The following is a 22,664-nucleotide window of genomic DNA, read 5'->3' as shown; positions in this document are numbered from 1 at the left end:
AACACAGCCAAAAAATAAATAAAAAATAATGATAATAAAAATTTTTTAAATAAAATAAAGAAGCAGGCATGACCTTCTTCCAGCCCTCCAAACGTAATCTGTGATTCCTCTTACCTAGGCATGGGGATGGAGCTAAGGCCGGCTAAGAATGTGGGAGTTTAGGAGCAGCACCACGGTCCCCCAGACCTACTTACCCGGAGCTCAGGCCCCATTATACCTCGTCACACCACACAGAGTGTGTAGGGGGCTGTTCACAGCTGCTGGAGCTTGGTTCCAAAGCCCACGCACGGGACTCTGCACAGATGCTTAGTATAAAACAGTTTAAGACCCCCCAGAGCTAAATCTGGGGCCCCCAAGATGCCAGCTGGTCTCTGCCTCTAGTCACATCCCTGTGGCTCAATCCTTACCTGGCCTTTTCGATGCTAGGAGTTCTCAGGGACAAACGAGATTTCTCTGGGCTCCTTACCTTTTTTGGTCCCCCAACTCTGGTTCTGTAGCTTAGAGCCTGAGAGCGGGACCCTGTTGTTTACCTTGGAGTTTCTTCTCAGTTCTGTTATCTGTAGGTTGCAAGCCAAGGCCTTAAGCCCCACACACCTTCTGGGAGCAGGGAGAGAGCTTTCAGCAGATGAAAGGCGTTGTAGAGGCAGCCAAGCAAGGTCTTCATTAAGTAATAAACTATATCTGCTCCTCACTCCCCATCCAACCCTCAGTAGCCCCTCACCCTCACTCTAGACCTCAGGCTAAGGCCTCCCCTCCCCACCAGATATCGGTCAGGGTTAGTCTTCAAGTGTAGACTACATTCTTGCTCTCACATTCTTAGCTTGTGGATGATTTTCTGCTCCAACTTCCTAAAATACACTTTCTTTGACCAACAGTAGGATCAGCTGTTTGGAGGGTCCCACCAGTAACAGAGCCAACTGCTCTTCTTATCAGCTCCAAACCCAAAGAGAGAGACCTGAATTGGAGAAGCACGAAGGAAAGAATATGGGTCTTCCAGGCAGGACCCAACCTTGCCCCAAGGCATCAGGCCAGAGCTCCATTTCCTTCTCTTTGTCCCATGCAACAGGCCATAACCAGAGCAGTGAATCCAGCGGATGGGCACTGTCTGTGACCATCCAGCCAGTTCTCACGGATACAGCAGAGGGTGGTGTGATTGATCTCCAGAACCTGGGGGAAAGGAGGTCAGAGCTGAGCACGCAGGTCTTCTCCATCCACAAATCCTCCCCCTCCCTCCAGCCTTCTTTCCTGCTTTGATAGAGGCTGCTACAGGCCCCAAAGTCCTGAGAACAGAAGGGGGCGAGAGCTGAGTCAGAGTCTGGGCAACGTTCTTGTTCCCAGGGAGCGCTGGGTCTGGTGGGTATGACACCCTGCTCGCTCAAAGAGCCTCCATGCTTTGCATGTTAGAGCGACAATCACCACATTGCAACCTAATACCTTTTCTCATCTGCTTCCCGCCCGGGGACTAGCAGGGTGGTCTCTAACTCCATCAGGAGCTGCAGGGCCCATCGGGAGTGCTAGGCAAACCAGGTAGACACCCTGCTGATGCAGGCAGGCTATGTAGATGCTCTGGGGCCAGCAGCAGAACTTCCAGAAGTACCTGTGGAGGTGGGGAGACCCCACCCACAAAAGCAGCAAGGCATCCTCCAGCCCGAGACTTCACATGCAGGCCTCATCTCAGCCCATGGGACAGGTCCCTGGGGCAGTGAGTTGGTTCAGTTGTTCGATCTTAGGACAGATGATGCCTTTAACAGTTCCCCCTGCAGTACTGCACCTCCTACCTCCTGTCCCATGAACCACCTACTCGCACTTGCTCCCGGGGCTGAGGAAGGGACCAACTGAGCAATATGAAAACGCTGAGTCCTGAAGAGCCGGGGGAGTGGTGAGCAGAGGCAGGGAGGGGCAAGGAGCGGGGACCACCAGTGTGCCCCGAGCCATGAGATCCCTCTGCGCAGTCCTGGCGTTCAGGCTTCGCTCCGCTCACCACACTGAGAAAGGAGGCAAGGGAGAAGGAAGAAAGAGAACAAGGGGTCTCAAGTCTGGGGCCCTGCAGTTTACTCCCCTGCTCTCCTGAGACCACGGTTTGCCTAGACCCTGACGGAGGCGAAGGCAAGGAGCGAGGCTTCTCCGGAGAAGAAAGGACTGTGCTCCCGGCCCTGCTGTTGCTCACCTGACTCACATCAGTAGCCTGTCACGGAGTGGACATTATGACCTCTTTCTTCTTAGTCCTTTGTCATTAATGCCCCCAGCTCTTTAAATGCCTTCATAGGGCCTGAAGCTTGGCACAGGTGGAAGGGCTTGGAGGCAAGAAGTTGAACGGGTCAGGGGTCAGAGGAGAGACGTGAGCAAAGGCTGTGACGTGGCCATCTGAGAGCGGGTGCTCGCTGTTCCCAGCTCATGGTCATTTGTGTGGAGGCAGAAAGCGGTAAGAATTAGTATTCAAGTTTAGTCCTTCCTTAATTACTACTACTTGTGGGGTGAGGGAATCAGGGAAGGCGTTTTTTCAGTGCCTGGTAACCCATACATCGCTCCTGCACCTCCTGTCTTGGTTTCCTGTCATTACCTCTCCTGTGTCTGCATATTCCAACCCTACCAAGAGTCTAAGGCTTGTTGCTGGCCAAGAGTAGGCTCACATCCGAGCTGGCTAATTCCCTTACCTTCTGCTGTTGCGTGATGCTCGGCAAGTCGTGCTGGAGCCTTAAGCTATAACTCTCTTCCCTGCATAAGGGGTCATCTCTTCAGCTTGTCCACCCGACCGCAAATAGAGAAACCCTGTGGATGAGGTCAGATGCACTGGTTGCTGCCCCCTGCTCCTAATCCAGCTTTTTATTCATCTGACAAATACTCATCAAATCTATGTGTCACAAAGCTCCATGACACGCACTGAAAGGAGGAGCTCGTCTCCAGGGGAGACAGACCCTGGACGTAAAGAAACACTCACAGCATGACCTGGGTGCTGGGAAGAGACTGGCCACTTGTAATGAGGCCAGGGAAAGTGTCACAAAACATCTTGGAGGAAGAGAGGGCTTGAGGGCCCTTTCAAAGTGTTTGTCGAGCCGATTGGTTACACTGGGTGCATGGCGTCAAGGGCTGCACCTGCGGGTCCCGGGAGCAATGGCAGCTCTTGGAGTTGTGCCAGCTAGCCTGGTCAGGTAAGACCGCTCTGAGAACAGCAGCATCAGCCACAGGTGAGTGTCAAGGCAGCCCACCAGCCTCAAACCCACCATTAAGCTTTCATTCCTGTCCCGTGGGACAACTCACAGGGCAAGTGGCAGGCTGACTCGGACAGCAGGCTCCGGAAAAAATAAGAAGCTGTGGTCACAGCCTCCACCAACATCCCACTGCCCTGGTGGCCTCCATCACTTCCTCAGCCCTCCTCACCACATCTCCTTATAGCACTTCACCCTTCACCTCCCCAGCCACCTGCTAAGCCCTACAGGGTGCTGTGCTGGAGGATGAGGGGAGGGAGGCGAGAAGTGCCTTTTGGTGTGTCCTGTGGCCTCCCTGGAGGAGAAGGGGTTGATGCCCAATGGGGTCCTTCCTGCCAGCCCATTTGTATCAGGGACCCCACCACACAAGTCACATTGTGAGTTCCTGAATGGAGGCTTTGTAGGTAAGATCGCCTTCAACTTGGCATTCAGCCCAGGTGGTGAGAGAGGGCTTAGAAACCAAGTATGATGGGGACAGGAATGAAAAGGGCAAGACTACATGCCAAGGCTAGTGTGGTGCATCTCTGAGAGGGATGCCAGCTATTCCCGATGCAGGCTTGTTAAGCATGAGGCAGACAGGGGAAAGGAAGAGCCTTTTGGCCCCTCTTGAGAAAAGAGCCTACGAGAAAACTTTGTGATGTACTTAAAAGCAAATTTCTATCCAACCAAACTTGGGGGGCGGGTAGGTATTTTTGTTTTGCTTTGTTTTTAGGCCACATTTAGGCTTGCAGGGATCTTAGTTCCCTGACCAGGGATCGAACCTAGGGCTCTCAGTGAAAGCGCTGAGTCCCAAACCACTAGACGGCCAGGGAATTCCCCAGATTTTCATTTATTTAAAATGAAACAATTGCATGCACATGGTTAAAAATTAAACAGAATAGAAGGCAGGGGCTTCCCTGGTGGCGCAGTGGCTGAGAGTCCGCCTGCCGATGCAGGCACACGGGTTCGTGCCCCGGTCCAAGAAGATCCCACATGCCACGGAGCGGCTGGGCCCGTGAGCCATGGCCGCTGAGCCTGCGTGTCCAGAGCCTGTACTCCGCAACGGGAGAGGCCACAACAGTGAGAGGCCCGCCTACCACCAAAAAAAAAAAAAAAATAGAATAGAAGGCAGCAGTTTCCTACCCCATTCCTTTTTTTTTTTTTTTGGCCACGCCACGCAGCATGAGGGATCTTAGTTCCCCAACCAGGGATCGAGCCCACGCCCCCTGCAGTGGAAGCACGGAGTCTTAACCACTAGAAAGCCAAAAAAGTCCCACCACCCCATTCTTTTTTAACCCCTTTCCAATTTTTTAAACTCTATTTTCGTAGAGGGTAACTTTGTTCCTCAAAATAGTGTTTATATAATGCCATATGGGCCCAGCATCTGGAACAAGATGGTGATAGGTAGCTGCATTGCCCACACCTTTGGGGATTCTTGGACTCTGGTTCTGAGCCAGACACCCGGCATCTCAGTGCCCTTAGGGAGTCGGGTAAATGTGCTCTCAGCTGTACCAGGGATATTTACATTTTGTTAGGTTATGTGTGTTTGTCGGGCAGCCAAAGTAAAAATGTAGTGGATTTGTTTTGGATACCCAGCAACTGAAAACCCTCATTAACTAAGGCTCTTTGCTTACCTTGAACTACTGTTTCTACCAAGAAGGCAAGATAAATGCTTGCCCTCTGCCCTCGTTTGATGTAACAGTCTTCTCCAACGATTGTTTTTATTTCTCTTTGAGTATCATTATGGACCCAAGGATTTTTATATATTCACTGTGATTCATTCATGACAGTTGCTTTTTTTTTTTTTTTTTTCCGCAGTACACGAGCCTCTCACTGCTGTGGCCTCTCCCGTTGCAGAGCACGGGCTCCGAACGCGCAGGCCCAGTGGCCATGGCTCACGGGCCCAGCCGCTCCGCGGCATGTGGGATCTTCCCGGACCGGGGCACGAACCCGTGTCCCCTGCATCGGCACGCGGACTCTCAACCACTGCGCCACCAGGGAAGCCCATCAGTTGCTATTTTTGATGCTTAAATTGTTCCAAATTTGATGTCCAGGTTTTCCTTGTACTTTTCTTGTTCAGACCTGGCATCTTGTGGTGGAAAAAAATATTTGGAAAATGAAATCTGCATTCCAGAGTTGATCATTGCCTCTGGGATGTTACGGTTTTTAGACTAGCAGAAAATGTGTTTTGAAAATTGTGAGTTCAAGATGGTGATGGTTGCACAACAATGTGAGTATACTTAATGCCACTGAACTGTACACCTTCAAATGGCAAATTTTATGTATAATTTACCACAATAAAAATAACATAAAAATTGAGTTCATAATGATATTTGCAGTTTGAATTTAATGTCACAGGGTTTTTATTATACCTGTCTGATTTTGTATTTGGTTCCTAATAATATTAATATAATTACTTATTTATTTCATTCTGTGATATTTATTATATAGTTTATAATATTATAAATATTATAATAAGTTACAATATTATAATAAATCTACTGAGTGAAGTTGAAAATTTCTTTGTGGTTCTTTTTGTCCACAGAATCTATTCTACAGAGAATACACAGTATATTGAATTCTAAAGGAACTTGAACTACTTCTTTCCCTGGTGGTTATGTTATCAATCTGATATACAGTTAGGTCCATTTGATGTGTTTTCAACTTTAGTGTTTGCTTTTTCCTCTTTTTCGTTTAATTTTATTTTTTGGTCAGGTAAATATATATATGAGTAACAATGAAATGTTCTCTGTTGAGAATCTAGAAGAGGATGTAGCCATTTAATGCCACAATGTAGGGTTTTATTCAGTAGCAGAGTGACCTTCATCCAGGGTGTGTTTGAAACCCCAGTCCCTCTCTGACACTCCAAGGTCCCCCTGACTACCTGTCAGCCTCCTGGGGCCTCCAGTGGGCTGAATAGGCTGAGGACCATCTCAGTTGTAAATAACAACCTTCCCCTCAAACTGCAGCTTAGGAATGACCTGTTGCTCTTCTTTAAAACTGTGCATGTTGCTCTTGAACCAATATTCTTCATCCCAGTAATGGGACCACCTGCTGAGCCGGTCTGTCCACAAACCAAATAAGGATACCTGGAAGATGGGGTAAGACAGGAGAGGGCTGTGGGGCAGCAGGCTGGATCCTGCCCTGCTTCCATGCCCCCCAACCATTCCTTCAGCAAACACTCACTTAACATCAAGGGTGACAGGCCACCTCCAGGAGCTGGGAGGAGAACGGAGCTCACCTTCCCCAGGGGAGACAAACTCTGAACACACAGAGGGACCCCAGAGCCCAGAAAAGACAGCACCAGCTAGCTGATTCTCATCATATTGGAGGAAGAGAGCATTCCCCAGGGAGACAAGGGGAAGGCATTCCAGGTAGAGGGAGCATCGTGTGAAAAGGCATGAGGCAGGTGGTGTGTTTGGGGAACGCTGAGAAGCCCATGGTGTGAGCCTGGGAGAGAGGAGGGGTAGGGGTAGGGGTCAGACCATGCAGGGTCTTGAAAACCAGACAGAAAGATTTAGACTTAATGTGAAGTCCCTGGGAAAATGGACATTTTTAGTGGCAGAGGGATGAAATTCTGTGAGTTGCAGACGGTGTCTTACCTGGTCACAGGCGTGCAAGGCGTACAACAGAGCTATGAACCCCAAGGATGGAAAGTGATCGTTTTTTCCCAGCCATCTCTGCTGGACATACTGGAGGAAGCTGAGGCTGATCACTGAGACCTGGGGAAACAGAGGAGGGTGGTGACCTGAGGTCTGTCCAGTGGCTGCCCAAGCCACATCATTTTACTCCTTCCCCTTTTCCCTCCTGGTCCCTCACCTTGTCTTTGCTCTCTTTACTTCCACCAGGGACCTGGACTAAAAAATGATTGGAGGTGGGGGAGTTTCAGAGTCATTTGACACAGCAGCCCCCAAGCTTAGAGTGGTGCCCTGATATCTAGCAAGGGTCTCTCTGGAGTTCCCACTGTCACCCCTTACAATGCCGCACCCCACCATGCCCAGGATTTTTTGGCTTCCTCGTGATGCCCTCTTTCTGCAGTACCTCCATAACCCACTTCAGACCAGATGAATTCAGAGGAAGCAGCAGCAGCTGGGCGCCAGGATCCTGAGGGCTGTCTATCTCGGGGTATGTAATGTGCACAGTGGTCATGTTCCCCACGTCTGTCTCAAAGCCTTGGACAGGGGCCTGGAAAGGAGGGCAGGATGGACATCTGAGGGAAGAGGAGGATTTGGCCTGACTTTCCTAGTCTCCACCTTTTACCCTGCACCCACCTGAGGACCGTATCATGTTGGTCAATCTTGAAGCCGAGGCCAGAGCCCCATAGGAACTTTTGAGTTTCCAACCACTGCACAGGTCTGGCACCCCACACAGTCCAGTGGGTGTGTGAAAGTTTCTTTAATTGACTGCTGGTTTTGATTCCCAAACTCCTTCTCTGACTTGATATCCTAAAGTTCATAGGACCACAGGAAGAAATTTAGGGGTTTACCCTAGTCTCCCAACCATCTGTAGAAGAAGGTTAGAGCCTGAGGCCTTGAAAGGAGAGATGGCCGGGGCCTGGGGTTGGGCATGGGGACTGGACAGAGACCGAGATTGTGCACTGACCAACCACAATAGCAAAGCATCAGAGGACATGGGCGCTTCTGACCTCATCAGGGGCTCAATGTGCATTTCAAAGCGTTCGTCAAACCAAACAGACTCTCCCGGAATGTGGAGGCAGGTAGAGCACTCCGTGGGCCCCAGATGAACAGATACACTTTCTTAGAGTCCCTGGGGCAGTGGCAGGTCCTTTAGCGGATCCTGGGCTTCTCCTGAGAGTCATTCTGGCTGGACTCCTGGTCCAGAAGGGAGGCCACCAGCCACATGTAAGCAGACAGACAGCTACCAGACCCAGCTTCAGGTATCGAACCCTCATCTCTGGCCCAGACGATGGTGCCCTAGCAGGCAGTAGATTGGCTCTGACACCAAGAGCTAGGAAGGAGGAAGGGCTGGGGTCATCAGACATCCCCAGCACCCCCTGTCCTGGTAGCTTCCGTTCCTCCCCCAACCCTTCACACCGCACCCCCTCCCAACACCTTACCTCTTGCCTCCCCAGCCACCTGCTAACCACTAGAAGGAACTCTGCCCAGGCCTGGGCTGGAGGCTGAAAGGATGGAAGAGGTGACAATTGTGTCCTGTGGTCCCCCAGAGGAGACTGTTGACCAGCGAGGTCTTTCATACCAGCCCAGTTACACCAGGGGCCTCATCACAAGAGAACACACTGTGACCGCCTCTGCGCAGGCGTCTTGGCAAGCCTCACCCCCACTTTGGCATCCAGCCCAGAGCCTGGCTGACAAGGGAGATGTGGATTTAAGCCTCAAGGGGACAGGAGGGTGAGGAGGGAGTGGCTGTGTGCCAGGTCTGATGTGGATGAGCAGGAGACCCAGAGGGGAAAGAAGGGGCCACTTGGAACCTCCTGGGTCAGAGAGAATTTACCATTCCGACAAAAGTGAATATTTGGTGTAGTCAACCCTTGAAACCTCTCGGGGTTGGATTTCTTTTCTTTTCTTTTCTTTTCTTTTTTTTTGAGATTGTTACCAACGAAAATACATGAAAATTTCTTCCATAAAATATCAGGGTTCAGGGCTTCCCTGGTGGTGCAGTGGTTGAGGGTCCGCCTGCCAATGCAGGGGACACGGGTTCATGCCCCGGTCCGGGTAGATCCCACATACCGCAGAGCGGCTGGGCCCGTGAGCCATGGCCGCTGAGCCTGCGCGTCCGGAGCCTGTGCTTCGCAACGGGAGAGGCCACAACAGTGAGAGGCCCGCGTATTGCAAAAAAAAAAAAAAAAAGATTTCTATGTCTATATTATGAAATGATTACCACAATAAGTTTACTTAACATTCATCAGCTCACAAAGTCACAAATTATTTTCTCTTAAAGTGGTGACAACTTTCAAGATCTACTCACAATACAATCCTGTATTGTATTCAAATATACAATACAGGATTGCAGTGATGGACGAACAATTCTAAATACAGTTTTAAAAAACATTGAGTTGAGTACTTTAAGTGGATGAATTTTATGGTATGTGAATTCTATCTCAATACTACTATAGCTAGAAAGCTATCACCCTAGCATGCAACTTTCTTTGGTGAGTTCATGCATATCTTAACTCATCAGCAGTTCTTCCACATGTCTAAAATTAAAATTCTAATTACTATAATGTTTTAATTGTGGTAAAAATCTACCATCCAAATCATTTTTAAGTGTGTCCTTCAGTTAGTGTTAAGTATATCGGCGTTGTTGTGAAACATCTTCAGAACTTTTTCATCTTGTAAAACTGAAACTCTATACCCATTAAACAATAACTCCCCCTTTGTCCTCCCTCAGCCCCTGGAAACCATCACTATATTTTCTGATCCTATGGAATTGACTACTCTAAAGAGGAATTATACAATATTTATCTTTTTGTGTCTGGTTTATTTCATTTCACAAAATATCATCAAGTTTCATCCATGTTGCAGCATATGATAGGACTTCCTTCCTTGTTATGTCTTCAAATTTTGTTAAATATTAACTACATATAAAAGAACTATACCAAGAAAATAAACAGCCATGTACCTATCTTAATGAATAGAACATTAATGCCAGGGTGGGAAAGGGGAGGGGAGGGATAAATTGGGAGATTGGGGTTGACATATACACACTACTATATATAAAATAGATAACTAATTAGGACCTACTGTATAGCACAGGGACCTCTACTCAATACTCTGTAATGACCTACATGGGAAAAGAATCTAAAAAATAGTGGATATATGTATATGTATAACATTCACTTTGCTGTACAGCAGAAACTAACACAACATTGTAAATTAACTATACTCCAATAAAAATTCAAAAAAAAGAACATTAATACCATTGAAGACACTGGGTGCTCCTTTTTCCCTACCCAGATGTTAATGCTACTAGGAATTTTGTGTTTATCATTCCCTTGGCTTTTTCTTTTTACCACATCTATGTATAACTAAACAATATATCATTTAATTTGTGTTTTTGAATGTTATAGATATAATCATATCATATGTATTTTTGTGCAACTGCTTTTTTTATTCAGGTGAAATTCACATAACATACAATAAACCATTTAAGTGTACGATTCTGTGGCATGTAGTGTATTCAGTGTTATGCAGCCACTCTCGACTTCCAAGACTTTTTCAACATCCCATAAAAACACACTGTACCAATCAAATAATCACTCACTATTCTCCCTGCCCCCAACCCCTGGTAAGCATGAATCTGTTTTCTGTTTCTTTGAATTTGCCCATTGTGGGTATATCACACAAAATGAATCATACGGTATGTGACCTTTTGTGTCTGGCTTTGAAACCTCACAACTCAGATGGGATTCGAACCCATCCAAAACTCAGGTTGGGACCTGAACCCACTGTCTTTTTTTTTTTGACCATGTCACTCAGCTTGTGGGATCTTAGTTCCCCTGCCAGGGATTGAACCCGGGCCCTTCAGCAGTGAAAGCACCAAGTCTTAACCGCTGGACTGCCAGGGAATTCCCTCAAACCCACTGCCTTTTAATTGAAACTGCACACCTGGTCTCAGGACTTAATGAAGCTCAGGCTCTTTATGTCTCAGTACAGAAGGAATTCAGTGAGAGGCAAAGTGATAAGTAAGAAGTAGATTTATTGAGAGAGATACACACTCCATAGAGTGGACCATGGACCATCACAGAAGGCGAGAGGCCCTGGGAGATGCACATTCCATATACAGAACTCAATCCATCTCAAAAGCCTTGAGATCGGCCCTGAAATATGGGGTGGTTAGTGTTTATGGGCTGGGTAATTTCATAGGTTAACAACTGGGAAGATTATTAAAACTATTTGGGGAAGGGTCCGGGATTTCCAGGATTTAGGCCACCAAAATTTCTATTTTGGTTTCTATATAGAAATTTATTTCTCACAGTTCTGGAGGCTGGGAAGTCCAAGATCAAGGCCCCAGCAGACTGGGTGTCTGGTGAAGGCCTGCTTCCTGGTTCATAGACAGCGGTCTTCTCACTGTGTCCTCACATGGTGAAAGGGATGAGGGAGCTCTCTGGGGTCTCTCTTATAAGGGCACTAATCTCATTTATAAGGGCTGTGATTGGGGGTTAGGATCAACACCTTAACATTCAGCCTACAGCCCAGGCTTAGCACAGTAATGGCACAATAAAAGATGATTATTTGAACATGAATTCAACTGAAATTCAAGTAGAACAAAACCCAAAACCATATACTTACTCTATAGCTTAAAAAAAACTGTTCAGGGCTTCCCTGGTGGCGCAGTGGTTGAGAGTCCGCCTGCCGATGCAGGGGACACGGGTTCGTGCCCCGGTCCGGGAAGATCCCACATGCCGCAGAGCGGCTGGGCCCGTGAGCCATGGCCACTGAGCCTGCGCGTCCGGAGCCTGTGCTCTGCAACGGGAGGGGCCACAACGGTGAGAGGCCCGCGTACAGCCAAAAAAAAAAAAAAAACCTGTTCACTGTCATCTCCTCTACTAGAGGGAATTAAAGCTGGCCTGTTAAGTTGCCTGACAGGACCACTAAATGTCTAAATTGGGAATCGACTATATTCTATCCAGTTTAACCCTCTCTGTAAACACGGGGAAACAGAGGTCCAGGGAGTTCGAGAAAGTTGCCCAGAGACAGACAACTACTTTTGAGCTGGGCCAATTGTAAGACCAGGGTTCCTTTCACTAACCAACATCTTTTCATTTATGTGGCCTTTCACAGTTTACCAAGCACCTCCTCAGCTCCATGGCCTCATTTATTGTACTATATCCATGAGCTTACAGAGGTGGCTTTTGGGAGATTTTCTGCATCCTCAGACGAGTGTTGCAATAGCTTATTCTATACTGACCCTTAAATTTTAAAAATATATATGTACACACACATGTAAATGTGTGTGTACATATATATGCACATATGGAAGACACGGCACCACATCTCCCTGTGTCACCCCATGCGGGCCACACCCTGGCAGTCACAAAGCACAAAGAGACAATGGTCTTCGGTTTCAGAATTCCCGAGTTGCCACTGATGCTTCAATACTAAAGGGCTTAGAAGTGTTTACACTTTCAAGAGGAGTAGGAATGTTTTAGGCTTCCCTTTAATGAGTCTCATTTTGAGACAGGATGGCAAGGTTGGCCAGCCACTCTTCATGCAGTTTTTATAGTAAGTCTTTCAGAGAATGAATGGTGAAGCCAATTCATTTCTCCTCCTGGAATTTGTCCTTCTTCTTTTTCTCGGTTGTGAGGTTATATATTAAAGGTATGGGCATACAGACATGAAAGATACGGGCTATCACGTGAGGGAGGAAATCAGACAATAAATCAAAAGAAACCTACGGAAATTAAAAATCTGAACTCAGGGGCAGGGCAGGAGGCGACACGGTCTTTTCACAGAGCTGTTACACATAATGCAACTGTCCTCAAAAGCAGGAATGGAGAAGACTAGCCATTCAGCTGCAGAAGGAAGCTGGGGTCTTGGCTTTAGAGCTTTCACTGTCTTTAGCATTAGGCTGGGCAGCAAGTGCCTTTTCCAGAGTAGGCCAGAGAAGATAAGTCCAGTTTGGTTTTTAAGGCTTGGGTCAGCTCTGTGGCCAGCAGCTCGTGGAGGGACACACCTTCGTGGGAGTACACCCAGTTTCTCCCAGTCCAGTCGTAATGCTTGGGGCCGCTGGATGGTGAAGATAACCAGATTCGCTTGTTTGGGGTCTGCTTGTTGATCACGTACGTTCCTAGATCTCCACCCAGTTTAATTGTTAAAACACCACTCCCAAAGGAGACCTCATAGCCTTCAAATGTGTAAGGTTTGTCTGCAAGGTCTTCAAAGAGCTCTGCTAAGGAGTCCAGCGTCTCCTCGGCCAGTCTTTCATAGGTGGTATCGTCCAGAGGGCCAGCGTCACCCAAAGTTCCTGTTGTCCTCAAATCCATCCAACAGACACACTGCTTTTTGACATTCAGGATCTGGTTGAGGCAGCAGAGGCTCGGACTGGGCTGGCTAGGTGTGCTGGCCGTGGCGGTCCCGGTGCGCAGGCCCCGGCAGCTGTAGAGCCAGGGGTCCTTCGTTGGCCGCGGGGCCACGGCGCGGGCCTGGGCAGAGCCCGGGGGCGCCGAGCAGGGCAAGAGGCTGGCAGCCGCTCGGCGCCCAAGCGTCCACATGCTCCTCGCGATCTGCGGCCGCTCATTTTGGCCTCTTAAGGCTGCCCTCAGAACTGTCCTGACGCTGGTGGGTGTGTCATTTAGCATATGCTGATGTATCACAATGAGGCTCAAGGTCCATTGGAAGTTGAATTTTCCACCACCTTGGACCTAGTTTGTTCTAACCAGTTTATGTCATATGCTCAACGGCTAAGTCATTCTTTTAAAGGTTGTGCCCTGCCCCCTTCCCTCCTGTTTCATCTTCTTTCGCTTAGCATGTTTTTGAGGTTCTTCCAAGTTGTAGCATGTATTAATACTTTGTCCCTTTTAATGGCCGAATAATATTCCATTGTATGGACACGCCATAGTTTGTCCATTCATTTGGGTTGTTTTCACCTTTTGGCTATTGTGAATAATACTGCTATAGACATTTGTGTTCAAGTTTCCATGTGGACATATGTTTTCATTTCCCTTGGGTATCTACCTAAGAGTGGAATTGCTGGCTCACATGGTAATTCTATGTTTAACTTTCTGATGAACTGCCAAACTGTTTTCCACAGGAATGATGCACTGAGCTGCTGCCCATGGAACTCACTGGCCTTATCACATACTCACCCAGTTCATGGAAGTGCAGGAGATCTGTGAAGACTTAGTTTTGGCTCCAGATTTAGCAAAATAATAAATTAAAAGATAACCTGAAAACTCTCTTACAACAAAAATCCAGACTGCTGGTCAAATTAAAATTTTTAAAGTATTAAAATTTTTAAATTGTACCTATTTTTGAATGTATAATAGGGGTCTGTGGTACATAGTCCAAAAGGTATTAAAAAGTAAGTGAAAAGAAAGAATCTGTTCCCCACCTACCCAGTCTCTTCCCCAGAGGCAACTACCATTCCTAATGTCTTGTGTATCTTTCCTGAGTTAATTGGTAATTTTGCAAGCATATACATATATATTAATAAAAATTATTTTAAATGCAGAGCAGAGGTAAAAGAAAACAGGAAGTGGGACTTCCCTGGTGGCACAGTGGTTAAGAATCTGCCTGCCAATGCAGGGGACACGGGTTCAAACCCTGGTCTGGGAAGATCTCACATGCCGCGGAGCAACTAAGCCCATGCGCCACAACTAATGAACCTGCGCTCTAGAGCCTGAGAGCCACAACTACTGAAGCCCGCGTGCCTAGTGCCCGTGCTCCACAACAAGAGAAGCCACCACGATGAGAAGCCTGAGCACCGCAATGAAGGGTAGCCGCCGCTCCCCGCAACAAGAGAAAGCCCGCGTGCAGCAAAGAGGACCCAACGCAGCCAAAAATAAAAATAAATTTAAAAATTAATTAATTAAAAAGAAAACAGGAAGTCCCCAGATGCCAGAAATGAAAAGAGAACTGAAAAACAGCATGGGGAGCGCTTGAGCTGCCTAAGAGCCTACCCAGGAATTTAGGAGTTTAATGCTCATGTGGGCAGAGGACCTTGATCCCAGGGGAGGCAGAGAATTGGAACGGAGGCCCCTACAAAGCCCTGGAAACCTCAAAGAGCTGAACCTTCAGCGAAAAGCTGGGCTAGAAAAAAATTCACCCGCCAGCATAGGGTGAAATAAGGAGGCTTATCTCTTTTGTCCAATGGGAAAAGTGCTTCCCCCAAGACTCAGTCTGGGCCTGCACTTTGCACAGGGTTGGCTCTAAATTTACACCACCTGCATGATCTGGGGAACCAGGCAGAGAAATGGGTGTAAATATTCCCCCTGAGCCATGGAAGTCAAGTCTGGCCCTTCCTCACCTGGCACTGTCTTCACAGGTAGAAGAATGAGGCCAGAACTTTATTCAGTACCAGACTGATTGCTATACAATTTCCTCTTGCCCTTTACCCCTGAACGTCCCCAGAGCCCTGCTGCTCCTGCTGCTGCAACCCCAAGACTCCCCTGCATTCAGGCCCAAAGGACGAGGACTTGTGTTACCCAGCAGGGTGCCCCGTGTGAACGGTGAGCTTGTCCACTCTAGCTGACTTCCATTTCTGCTTCTGTGCTGTGTATGGACAGAATCTCCATTGGTCTGATTAACATCCTCCCAGTAACGGGGCCACCTTCCTTGCTTTTCTGCTCCAAATCCAAAGTGGGCATCCTGGTGGATGAGAGAGGGATGTGTGTCAGCAGGCTGAATCCTGTCCTCATCCCACCTCCCCTCATTCAACATCGAGGGTGACAGGCTGCCTCCTGGAGCTGGGAGGAGAACGGAGCTCACCTTCCCCAGAGGAGACAGACACTGAACACACAGAGGGACCCCAGAGCCCAGAAAAGACAGCACCAGCTAGCTGATTCTCATCATATTGGAGGAAGAGAGAGGATTCCCTAGGGAGACAAGAAGAGGGCATTCCAGGCAGAGGGAACAGCGTCTGAAAAGGCATGAAGCAGATGGTGTGTTTGGGGAACACTGAGAAGCCCATGGTGTGAGCCTGGGACAGAGGAGGGTAGGGGGGGAGGGGTCAGACCATGCCAGGTCTTGGAAGCCAGACAAGAGCTTTTTTTTTTTTTAAAGTAGCACTTAAATTAGTGTGATTGAATCATTGGAGGAAGGTGTGTATTCAGCAGGGGATGGCGATCCTAGAGGCCGTCTTAGAATTGCACCTACTGCACTCACCAGTGCCAAAGTGAAAGCTTTGCTTGTCTGCTGGTGCCTGACTTCCGTCCTCCCCTATGTGACAGAGGATGTCACAAGCCTGCATCTGACATTAATTAATTAATTTATTTTTGCTGTGTTGGGTCTTCGTTTCTGTGTGAGGGCTTTCTCTAGTTGTGGCAAGTGGGGGCCACTCTTCATCGCGGTGCGTGGGCCTCTCACTATCGTGGCCTCTCCCATTGCGGAGCACAGGCTCCAGACGCGCAGGCTCAGTAGTTGTGGCTCACGGGCCTAGTTGCTCTGCGGCATGTGGGATCTTCCCAGACCAGGGCTCGAACAACTTAGTTGTGCCCTGAATCGGCAGGCAGATTCTCAACCACTGCGCCACCAGGGAAGCCCGACAAGAGCTTTTAAACTCTATGCTGAAGGCATAGCAGGGAAAAGTTTTAAGTGAGGAAAGGACAAGAATCTTTAACTGGGTCACAGGTGTGCAAGGCACAGAACAGAGCCACGAGCCCCTGGGATGGATACTGACCCTTTTATCCAGCCTGTTGCCCTGGGTGTACCTGAGGAAAGTGGGGCTGATCACCAGGACCTGGGGAAGAAGGGGGAGAGGGCCAACCTGGGGCCCTTCCCACAGCAGCCCGAAGCTACATCTTCCTGCCTCTCATCCCCTTACCTGGTCTTTTCTATCTTCCATTCTACTAGGGAACTGGACCATCTTCCAAAATCTAAGGAAGAAGTAGGAGGTGGGGGAGTTTCAGCAGCCCCTGAGACCTGCAAAGGTCCTGCAGGTGCTCTCAATAAGCCAGCAGAGGGTCTCCCTGGAGCCCCCTCTGTCATCCCCTGCAGTGACCTCTCCTTAACCCCCATACTGAGAATGTCTGGGTTCCCAGACCATCACCTCTTCACTCAGAGCATCTGAAGTCCATGCCAGAACAAAGAGCTTCAGGAGCAGCAGGTCCAGCTGCCTCCAAGAACCCTGGTCCCTGTCATTCTGGAGGGAGACGGACTGTCCTGTGGTTTGGTTCCCCAGCATCTCGAAGCCCTGAATAGGAACCTGGTTCATCCTGGGAAGGAAAGCAGAAACTGACAAAACTCTGGGGGCAGGCCTGGACGTCCAGTCCCCTGCCCCCTCCTCAGTGCCCACCTGGAGACCGCGGTGTGATTGGCACTCTTGCCGAGGCTGGCGGCCCACAGGATCTTCGAGTTCCCCACCGATGCACAAGTTCCACAGAAGAGATCAAAATGGCTCACCAAGGTCCTGGGAATCACCTTGAACAGCTTCTCCCACACTCTGCCCAGCTCGCTTGCTGAGTTCATGCCCTGAAAACAGCAGGAGGGAGGAGATTGGGGTTGAGATCCAGGTATGGGCCCCCGGTGGAAGGAAAGCAGAGCTAGGTGGGTGAGACCTCCATCCAGAGGTCAGGGGTTGAGGCTGTGAAGATAGGAGGCACACGAAGCCAGGGCCGAGGGCAGGAGTTTGGGCCAGGAAGTGGGAGGTGGGCTGGGCCTGGGAAGGACGGGATGGGCTGGCCCAGTGTTGACCACTGACCGACCACGAGAGCACGGCGTCAGGGCTGGTGGGCTCTGCTGCTCCCATGAGGTGCCCCATCGTCTTCTCGTAAACTACATCAAACCAGTTCCCTCCGGCCGTGTGGTGGCTGACAGAGTCGTTGAGGGTCCCGGATGGGCAGCCATATTTCCTGAACTTGAACGGAGGGCAGCTGCAACGCCATGGTACCACCTTCATCCATTTTTCGTGGGGTGCCGATTCCGGCTTCAGATCCAGGCAGGGGGCCATCAGCCACAAGATGAGCATCAAGGAGATGCACAGGACAAAAATCTGCCAGCAGCACTTCATGTCTGGCCCAGGCAAAGGCTCCAGTGGCAGGCAGCTGACTGGCTCCTCTACCTGGGACTGGGAGGGGTGAGGAACTGAGGCCACAGATAGCCCCCCAACCCTCTGTCTTGTTGGCTTCCACGGCTCCCCAGCCCTCCACACCACACCTCCTCCCAACCCCTCATCTCCCACTTCCCTATCCATTTGCTCCCCTCCAAAGGGGACTCTGGCTGGGCCTGGGATGGGAGGTGTGAGAGCAGAGAGATAACATATGGTGTGTGCCCTATCCTCCCTGCAGGAGGAAGGCTGAGCTCTCAGTGGGGTCCTCAGTGCCACTGGGTATATCATGGCTCTCATCACAAAGTACACATTGTGACCTCCCTCCTTTAGGCACAAAGCCACCACCCTAGCCTGTCTGTTACACACAAGCCGCCTGCACTGAGTGCAAGATGCACGCGGATAGAGACTGACCTTGACTGTCTTCTTTACCTCCGAATCCCTAAGACTGAGAATCATGTAATAAATATTTACAGGAAACAGGAACAGAGTGGAGAGGGAACCGTAGATACAGTTTATGTGTGAAGCCCCCTCTCCAATAATGTATCTTCGGCTCAGGCCTCTCTTCTCTTCTCTAGACCCCATACCCAGCAGCTTGTCGCACCTCAGCTTAGATGTCTCAGAGACCTGTCACCCTGAGCAAGCCGGAAACAGAACTCATGATGCTCCCTTTAAACCAACCCCTTCCCAAGACTTCTCTATCTCAACAGATGTTCCTCCATTCAGCCTGTTGCGGAAGCCAGAAACCCATGCACTATCCTTGACTCCTCCCTCTCCTATGATTTCCAAATCATTTTTTAAAATTTATTTATTTTATTTATTTATTTTTGGCTGCATTGGGTCTTCAGTGCGGCGAGCGGGGCTATTCTTCCTTGCGGTGTGCGGGCTTCTCATTGCGGTGGCTTCTCTTATTGCGGAGCACGGGCTCTAGAGCACGGGCTCAGTAGTTGTGGCACACAGGCTTAGTTGCTCCACGGCATGTGGGATCTTCCTGGACCAGGGCTCGAACCCGTGTTCCCTGCATTCTCAGGAGGATTCTTAACCACTGCGGCACCAGGGAAGCCCTCCCAATCATTTTTAATCTATTTGTTTCTATCTCCAAACCACCTTCTTCATCTCCAGTGTCACTCCCTTAATTCAATCTTGGCCTGTGGAATATGTTAAAAAACAAAATGAAAAATTTTGACTTGTTTTTAAGGTTTCAGAAGACAAGGAGGGTCAGAAATCATGCAATTTTACTTTTAAATCAAAACGTTTTCTTCCATAGGAGGAGAACAGTAAAACAGTTATCATAACTAGTGAAAATCTGCACTGGGTATTTTATAGATTAAAAAAAATTCACCAAAAAGTCTGAGTAAGGGACTTCCTTGGTGGTGAATTTTCAAATTCTTAATGGTATCATTTGAAGTGCAGAAACTTTAATCTTGGTGGAGTCCAATTTATTATGTGGATCATGCCTTTGTATCATATGATTTGCCTAACCCAGGATCATGAAGGGTTAGGGGTTACCTAGGTTCAACACAGTTTAGTGGTCGAGCCAATGATTGGTTGTAGGTTATGCTTAATTAAACAACTTGAGCTTATAAGTCTTCGGCCCTTTACCAGTGGACCTCCATGTGGTTTGGAGAACACATTGACAATTCAGGCAGTTTACAAATTCACCCCCCTTTTGCTTTCTGCACGCTCGGGGTCTCACATTCAGCCAGGGATGACTAGATATCTAGGACACTCTCCAATCTCTCCTGAGCATGTGTATAGGCTTATGCAAGTGGGCAGCCTTCCCGACCACCAGGGATGCATGAAAGCTTATTAAGACCCACCATGGCTATCTTGTTCCCAGATTTCTCTGTTAAATTTCTGGCTGGCTTACTGATCTGTTGCTTGTTCCAACCAGTATCATGACCTCAGGATAGCTGCAGGGTTGGCTTTCCTTGACTGCTTGCCACTAGATTGCTATTATTTTCAACAACATCCACAGGCAAGGGTTTTCCAAGCTCTGCTCCAAATCAAATCGGCCCCTTCCAAGGGCAAATCTCCTAGTGCTCACAGACGTCACCACTCTGGTAGGACTGTCACCACAGAACTGGAGTGGGGAAGATGGGAGCAGTCACTGCCTAAAATGCCATGAAATCTCATTGTTCTTACTGAGCTTTGATAGGTTCTCTCAGATAAATGCTTCGCAACTTGATGTATGCCTTTGGTCAATTTCCAGAGTCCTAAGGTGATTGCTATGGCACTTTTGTATAGTTTCATCATTGTTTTTTTTTTTAAAGATCTTTTTTTTAAAATTTATTTATTTATGGCTGTGTTGGGTCTTCGTTTCTGTGTGAGGGCTTTCTCTAGTTGTGGCAAGCGGGGTCCACTCTTCATAGCGGTGCACGGGCCTCTCACTATCGCGGCCTCTCTTGCTGCGGAGCACAGGCTCCAGACGTGCAGGCTCAGTAACTGTGGCTCACGGGCCCAGTTGCTCCGCGGCATGTGGGATCTTCCCAGACCAGGGCTTGAACCCATGTCCCCTGCATTGGCAGGCAGATTCTCAACCACTGCGCCACCAGGGAAGCCCCCATCATTGTTTTTTTAAAGAGAGGATTTGCTGGGCTTCTCAGTCATTCTGGAAGCCCCATCCCTTAACCGATATGCTCTCAAACCAGTGTTAATTTTTCTCTTCTATTATTATAAAATATTTCAAGGACACTGTAGTGAACAATATAATTAACAGCACTAGAGTTATGAATATGACATTATATTCATTATATAATGAACATAATGACATTCATGTAGCCACTATCCATTTTTTTTCAGATCTTAACATTTTCTCTGTTTTTGGTGTTCTGGTGTCTAGGTGTGAATATATGCTTATTTGTTCCATTTGAATAGATTCAGGCTTCTTGAATATGAAAACTCATGCCTTTCATCAATTCTGGCTAATTCTCAGTCATATCTTTCCAATATTGCCTCTCCCTCATTCTCACTACTTGCTCCTACTAGAACTCCTATTAGTCATATGTTGGATTTCTTCATTCTGAAACTTTTATATCTATGATCTTATTTTTCTATACTACATGCTGGGTAATTTTTCCAACTCTTTCAGTTCCATATTTCTCTCTTTAATTTTGTCTAATTGGCGGCTTAACTCACTGATTTTTGAATTTAAATTACTATATTTTTCATTTCCAGAAATTATTTTACATTTAAATTTATTTTCAAGTATTCCTTCATTACATTTTTGTTTCTTAAATATCTTTAATCACTATAAACTTACTGCTTTATAGTTTTTATCTGAAAGTTCTATGATCTCAAGTTGATAAGCATCTAATCATGCTGATGATGTTGTCTGTGAATCTTGATCATGCTGGATTGTGTCCTCATATGTTTGTAACGTTAGATCAGGTGCTCATTTTTAGCAGGGTTTTATCCTTGAGAATGCTACGTGGCTTAAATTGTGTGTGTTCCCTCAGAGCAGTTTCATGTTTGCATCTGCCAGGTACCCTCAATTTTATGCTAATTTCTCTGCTTTGGAGCTTTCAGACTAAGCAGAGAATATAAATCCAAACCTCAAATGTGAGGACAGGCCTGTGATTATGATGTCACGGCAATGCTTAATTTTTCTGTGCTCTTGTGTTCCTATCCAGGACACAGGTTGAGACAATCTCAAGCCTTCTCTTTTTCTTCCTATACAAGTGGATAATTTTTTTCCAGACTAACCTTTTCCTATGGGTCTAGCTCTGTCGGGACTCCATCTGTTTATTGAGGCCTCATCTGGCTGTCATCTCCTCTCTATGTAGGCATCAATATCCAATACCCAAAGAAGACCCCCACCCCTAGCTATTGGGTTGGCCAAAAACTTTTTGGCCAACCCAATATTTTGACAATGATTATAAGGCAAGTACAATATGGTCATGGGAGAGTTCAGGCCATTTTACCGTGCTCAGGCTGTTTCGGTAAAATCAACCCCAGAGGCCCTGGCTCCTAGAGTACTTTGAGGTCCAGAAGAAATGGGTTGGAATCAGGCCCTGCCATTAATTCCTGTGATCTCCAGGCCACAGTTTCTCCTTCAGAAAATGGATATAAAAGTCACACCTGGGCTTCCCTGGTGGCGCAGTGGTTGAGAGTCCGACTGTCGATGCAGGGGTCACGGGTTCGTGCCCCGGTCTGGGAAGATCCCACATGCCGCAGAGCGGCTGGGCCTGTGAGCCATGGCCGCTGGGCCTGCGCGTCCGGAGCCTGTGCTCCGCAACGGGAGAGACCACAACAGCGAGAGGCCAGCGTACCGCAAAAAAAAAAAAAAAAAAAAGTCACACCTACTTTACAGAGGTGATTCTCAAGCTGTAACTGCAGGGAATCACCTGGGAGCCATTCCTAGAGTTTCTGATTCATCAGGTTTGTGTCGGGGCACGATAACTTGCATTTCTAACCAATTCCAGGGGATAATGGGGCTGCCGCTTGCGGAGACTGAAAACCACTGTTCTAGGAGCTTCTAAGTTCCAAGAGTCTCATGTGAAACTCGAGGCGCAGTTCCTGGCGCAAGGCAAGCGAATGCTGCTATTACTGTGTCTACCCGGCGGAGTCCTCCTCCGGGGACCCTGTTCCGCAGAAGACCTACCCCCCACCCCGCCTTCCCTCCTTCCCTTACCGCTGGAGCCCTCTTCAGCCGCTGGACAGTAGTGCCGACAGCACGGATGGGCGGGGCGGCCTGCGTGAGAACGAGGGCGAAGGGTGGAGCCGAGCGTACGCATTGCTGCGCCTGCGTGCAGAGAGGGGGCGTGGCTCAAGCTCGGCCGGAAGCGGGAGGCTGCA

General features: G+C 48.3%; 3 protein-coding genes across 9 annotated transcripts; all 3 read right to left on the bottom strand.

The window, feature by feature from the left end:
- Positions 1-5,696: 5,696 nt before the first annotated feature.
- On the bottom strand, positions 5,697-8,149 carry LOC117202502 (CMP-N-acetylneuraminate-beta-galactosamide-alpha-2,3-sialyltransferase 2-like). Of its 2 annotated transcripts, none has more exons than XR_007472010.1 (3): positions 7,005-8,149; positions 6,788-6,907; positions 5,697-6,274 (listed from the first exon to the last, which is right to left on the bottom strand). XR_007472010.1 is itself a non-coding variant. In XM_033433904.1 (3 exons), the coding sequence occupies exons 1-3, from the start codon at positions 7,332-7,334 to the stop codon at positions 6,119-6,121; spliced, it is 384 nt and encodes a 127-aa protein (XP_033289795.1). In that variant the 5' UTR covers positions 7,335-8,149; the 3' UTR covers positions 5,697-6,118. The 2 variants fall into 2 exon arrangements, 1 of the variants encoding a protein (XP_033289795.1); XM_033433904.1 differs by having other exon boundaries at positions 7,227-8,149.
- Positions 8,150-11,101: 2,952 nt separating this feature from the next.
- Positions 11,102-14,483, bottom strand: LOC101286121 (frataxin, mitochondrial-like). The gene is made up of 2 exons (XM_033433607.2): positions 11,691-14,483; positions 11,102-11,473 (listed from the first exon to the last, which is right to left on the bottom strand). Exon 1 carries the CDS (start codon positions 13,462-13,464, stop codon positions 12,730-12,732), a length of 735 nt encoding a protein of 244 aa, XP_033289498.1. The 5' UTR covers positions 13,465-14,483; the 3' UTR covers positions 11,102-11,473; positions 11,691-12,729.
- Positions 14,484-15,008: 525 nt separating this feature from the next.
- Positions 15,009-22,615, bottom strand: C16H20orf173 (chromosome 16 C20orf173 homolog). Of its 6 annotated transcripts, XM_049698908.1 has the most exons (6): positions 22,501-22,615; positions 17,523-19,015; positions 17,118-17,293; positions 16,872-17,037; positions 16,647-16,698; positions 15,343-15,472 (listed from the first exon to the last, which is right to left on the bottom strand). In XM_049698908.1, the coding sequence occupies exons 2-5, from the start codon at positions 18,450-18,452 to the stop codon at positions 16,672-16,674; spliced, it is 1,299 nt and encodes a 432-aa protein (XP_049554865.1). In that variant the 5' UTR covers positions 18,453-19,015; positions 22,501-22,615; the 3' UTR covers positions 15,343-15,472; positions 16,647-16,671. The 6 variants fall into 6 exon arrangements, with proteins under 6 accessions (XP_049554862.1, XP_049554864.1, XP_049554863.1 ...); XM_049698905.1 differs by lacking the exon at positions 16,647-16,698 and having other exon boundaries at positions 15,009-15,472; XM_049698907.1 differs by lacking the exon at positions 16,647-16,698 and having other exon boundaries at positions 15,009-15,472; positions 17,601-19,015.
- Between the last annotated feature and the right edge of the window lie 49 nt (positions 22,616-22,664).

The sequence above is a fragment of the Orcinus orca genome, chromosome 16 (genome assembly GCF_937001465.1).
Source record: "Orcinus orca chromosome 16, mOrcOrc1.1, whole genome shotgun sequence".
In the NCBI taxonomy this organism is placed as follows: Eukaryota; Metazoa; Chordata; class Mammalia; order Artiodactyla; family Delphinidae; genus Orcinus; species Orcinus orca.
This window is presented reverse-complemented; position numbering and strand designations above follow the sequence as displayed.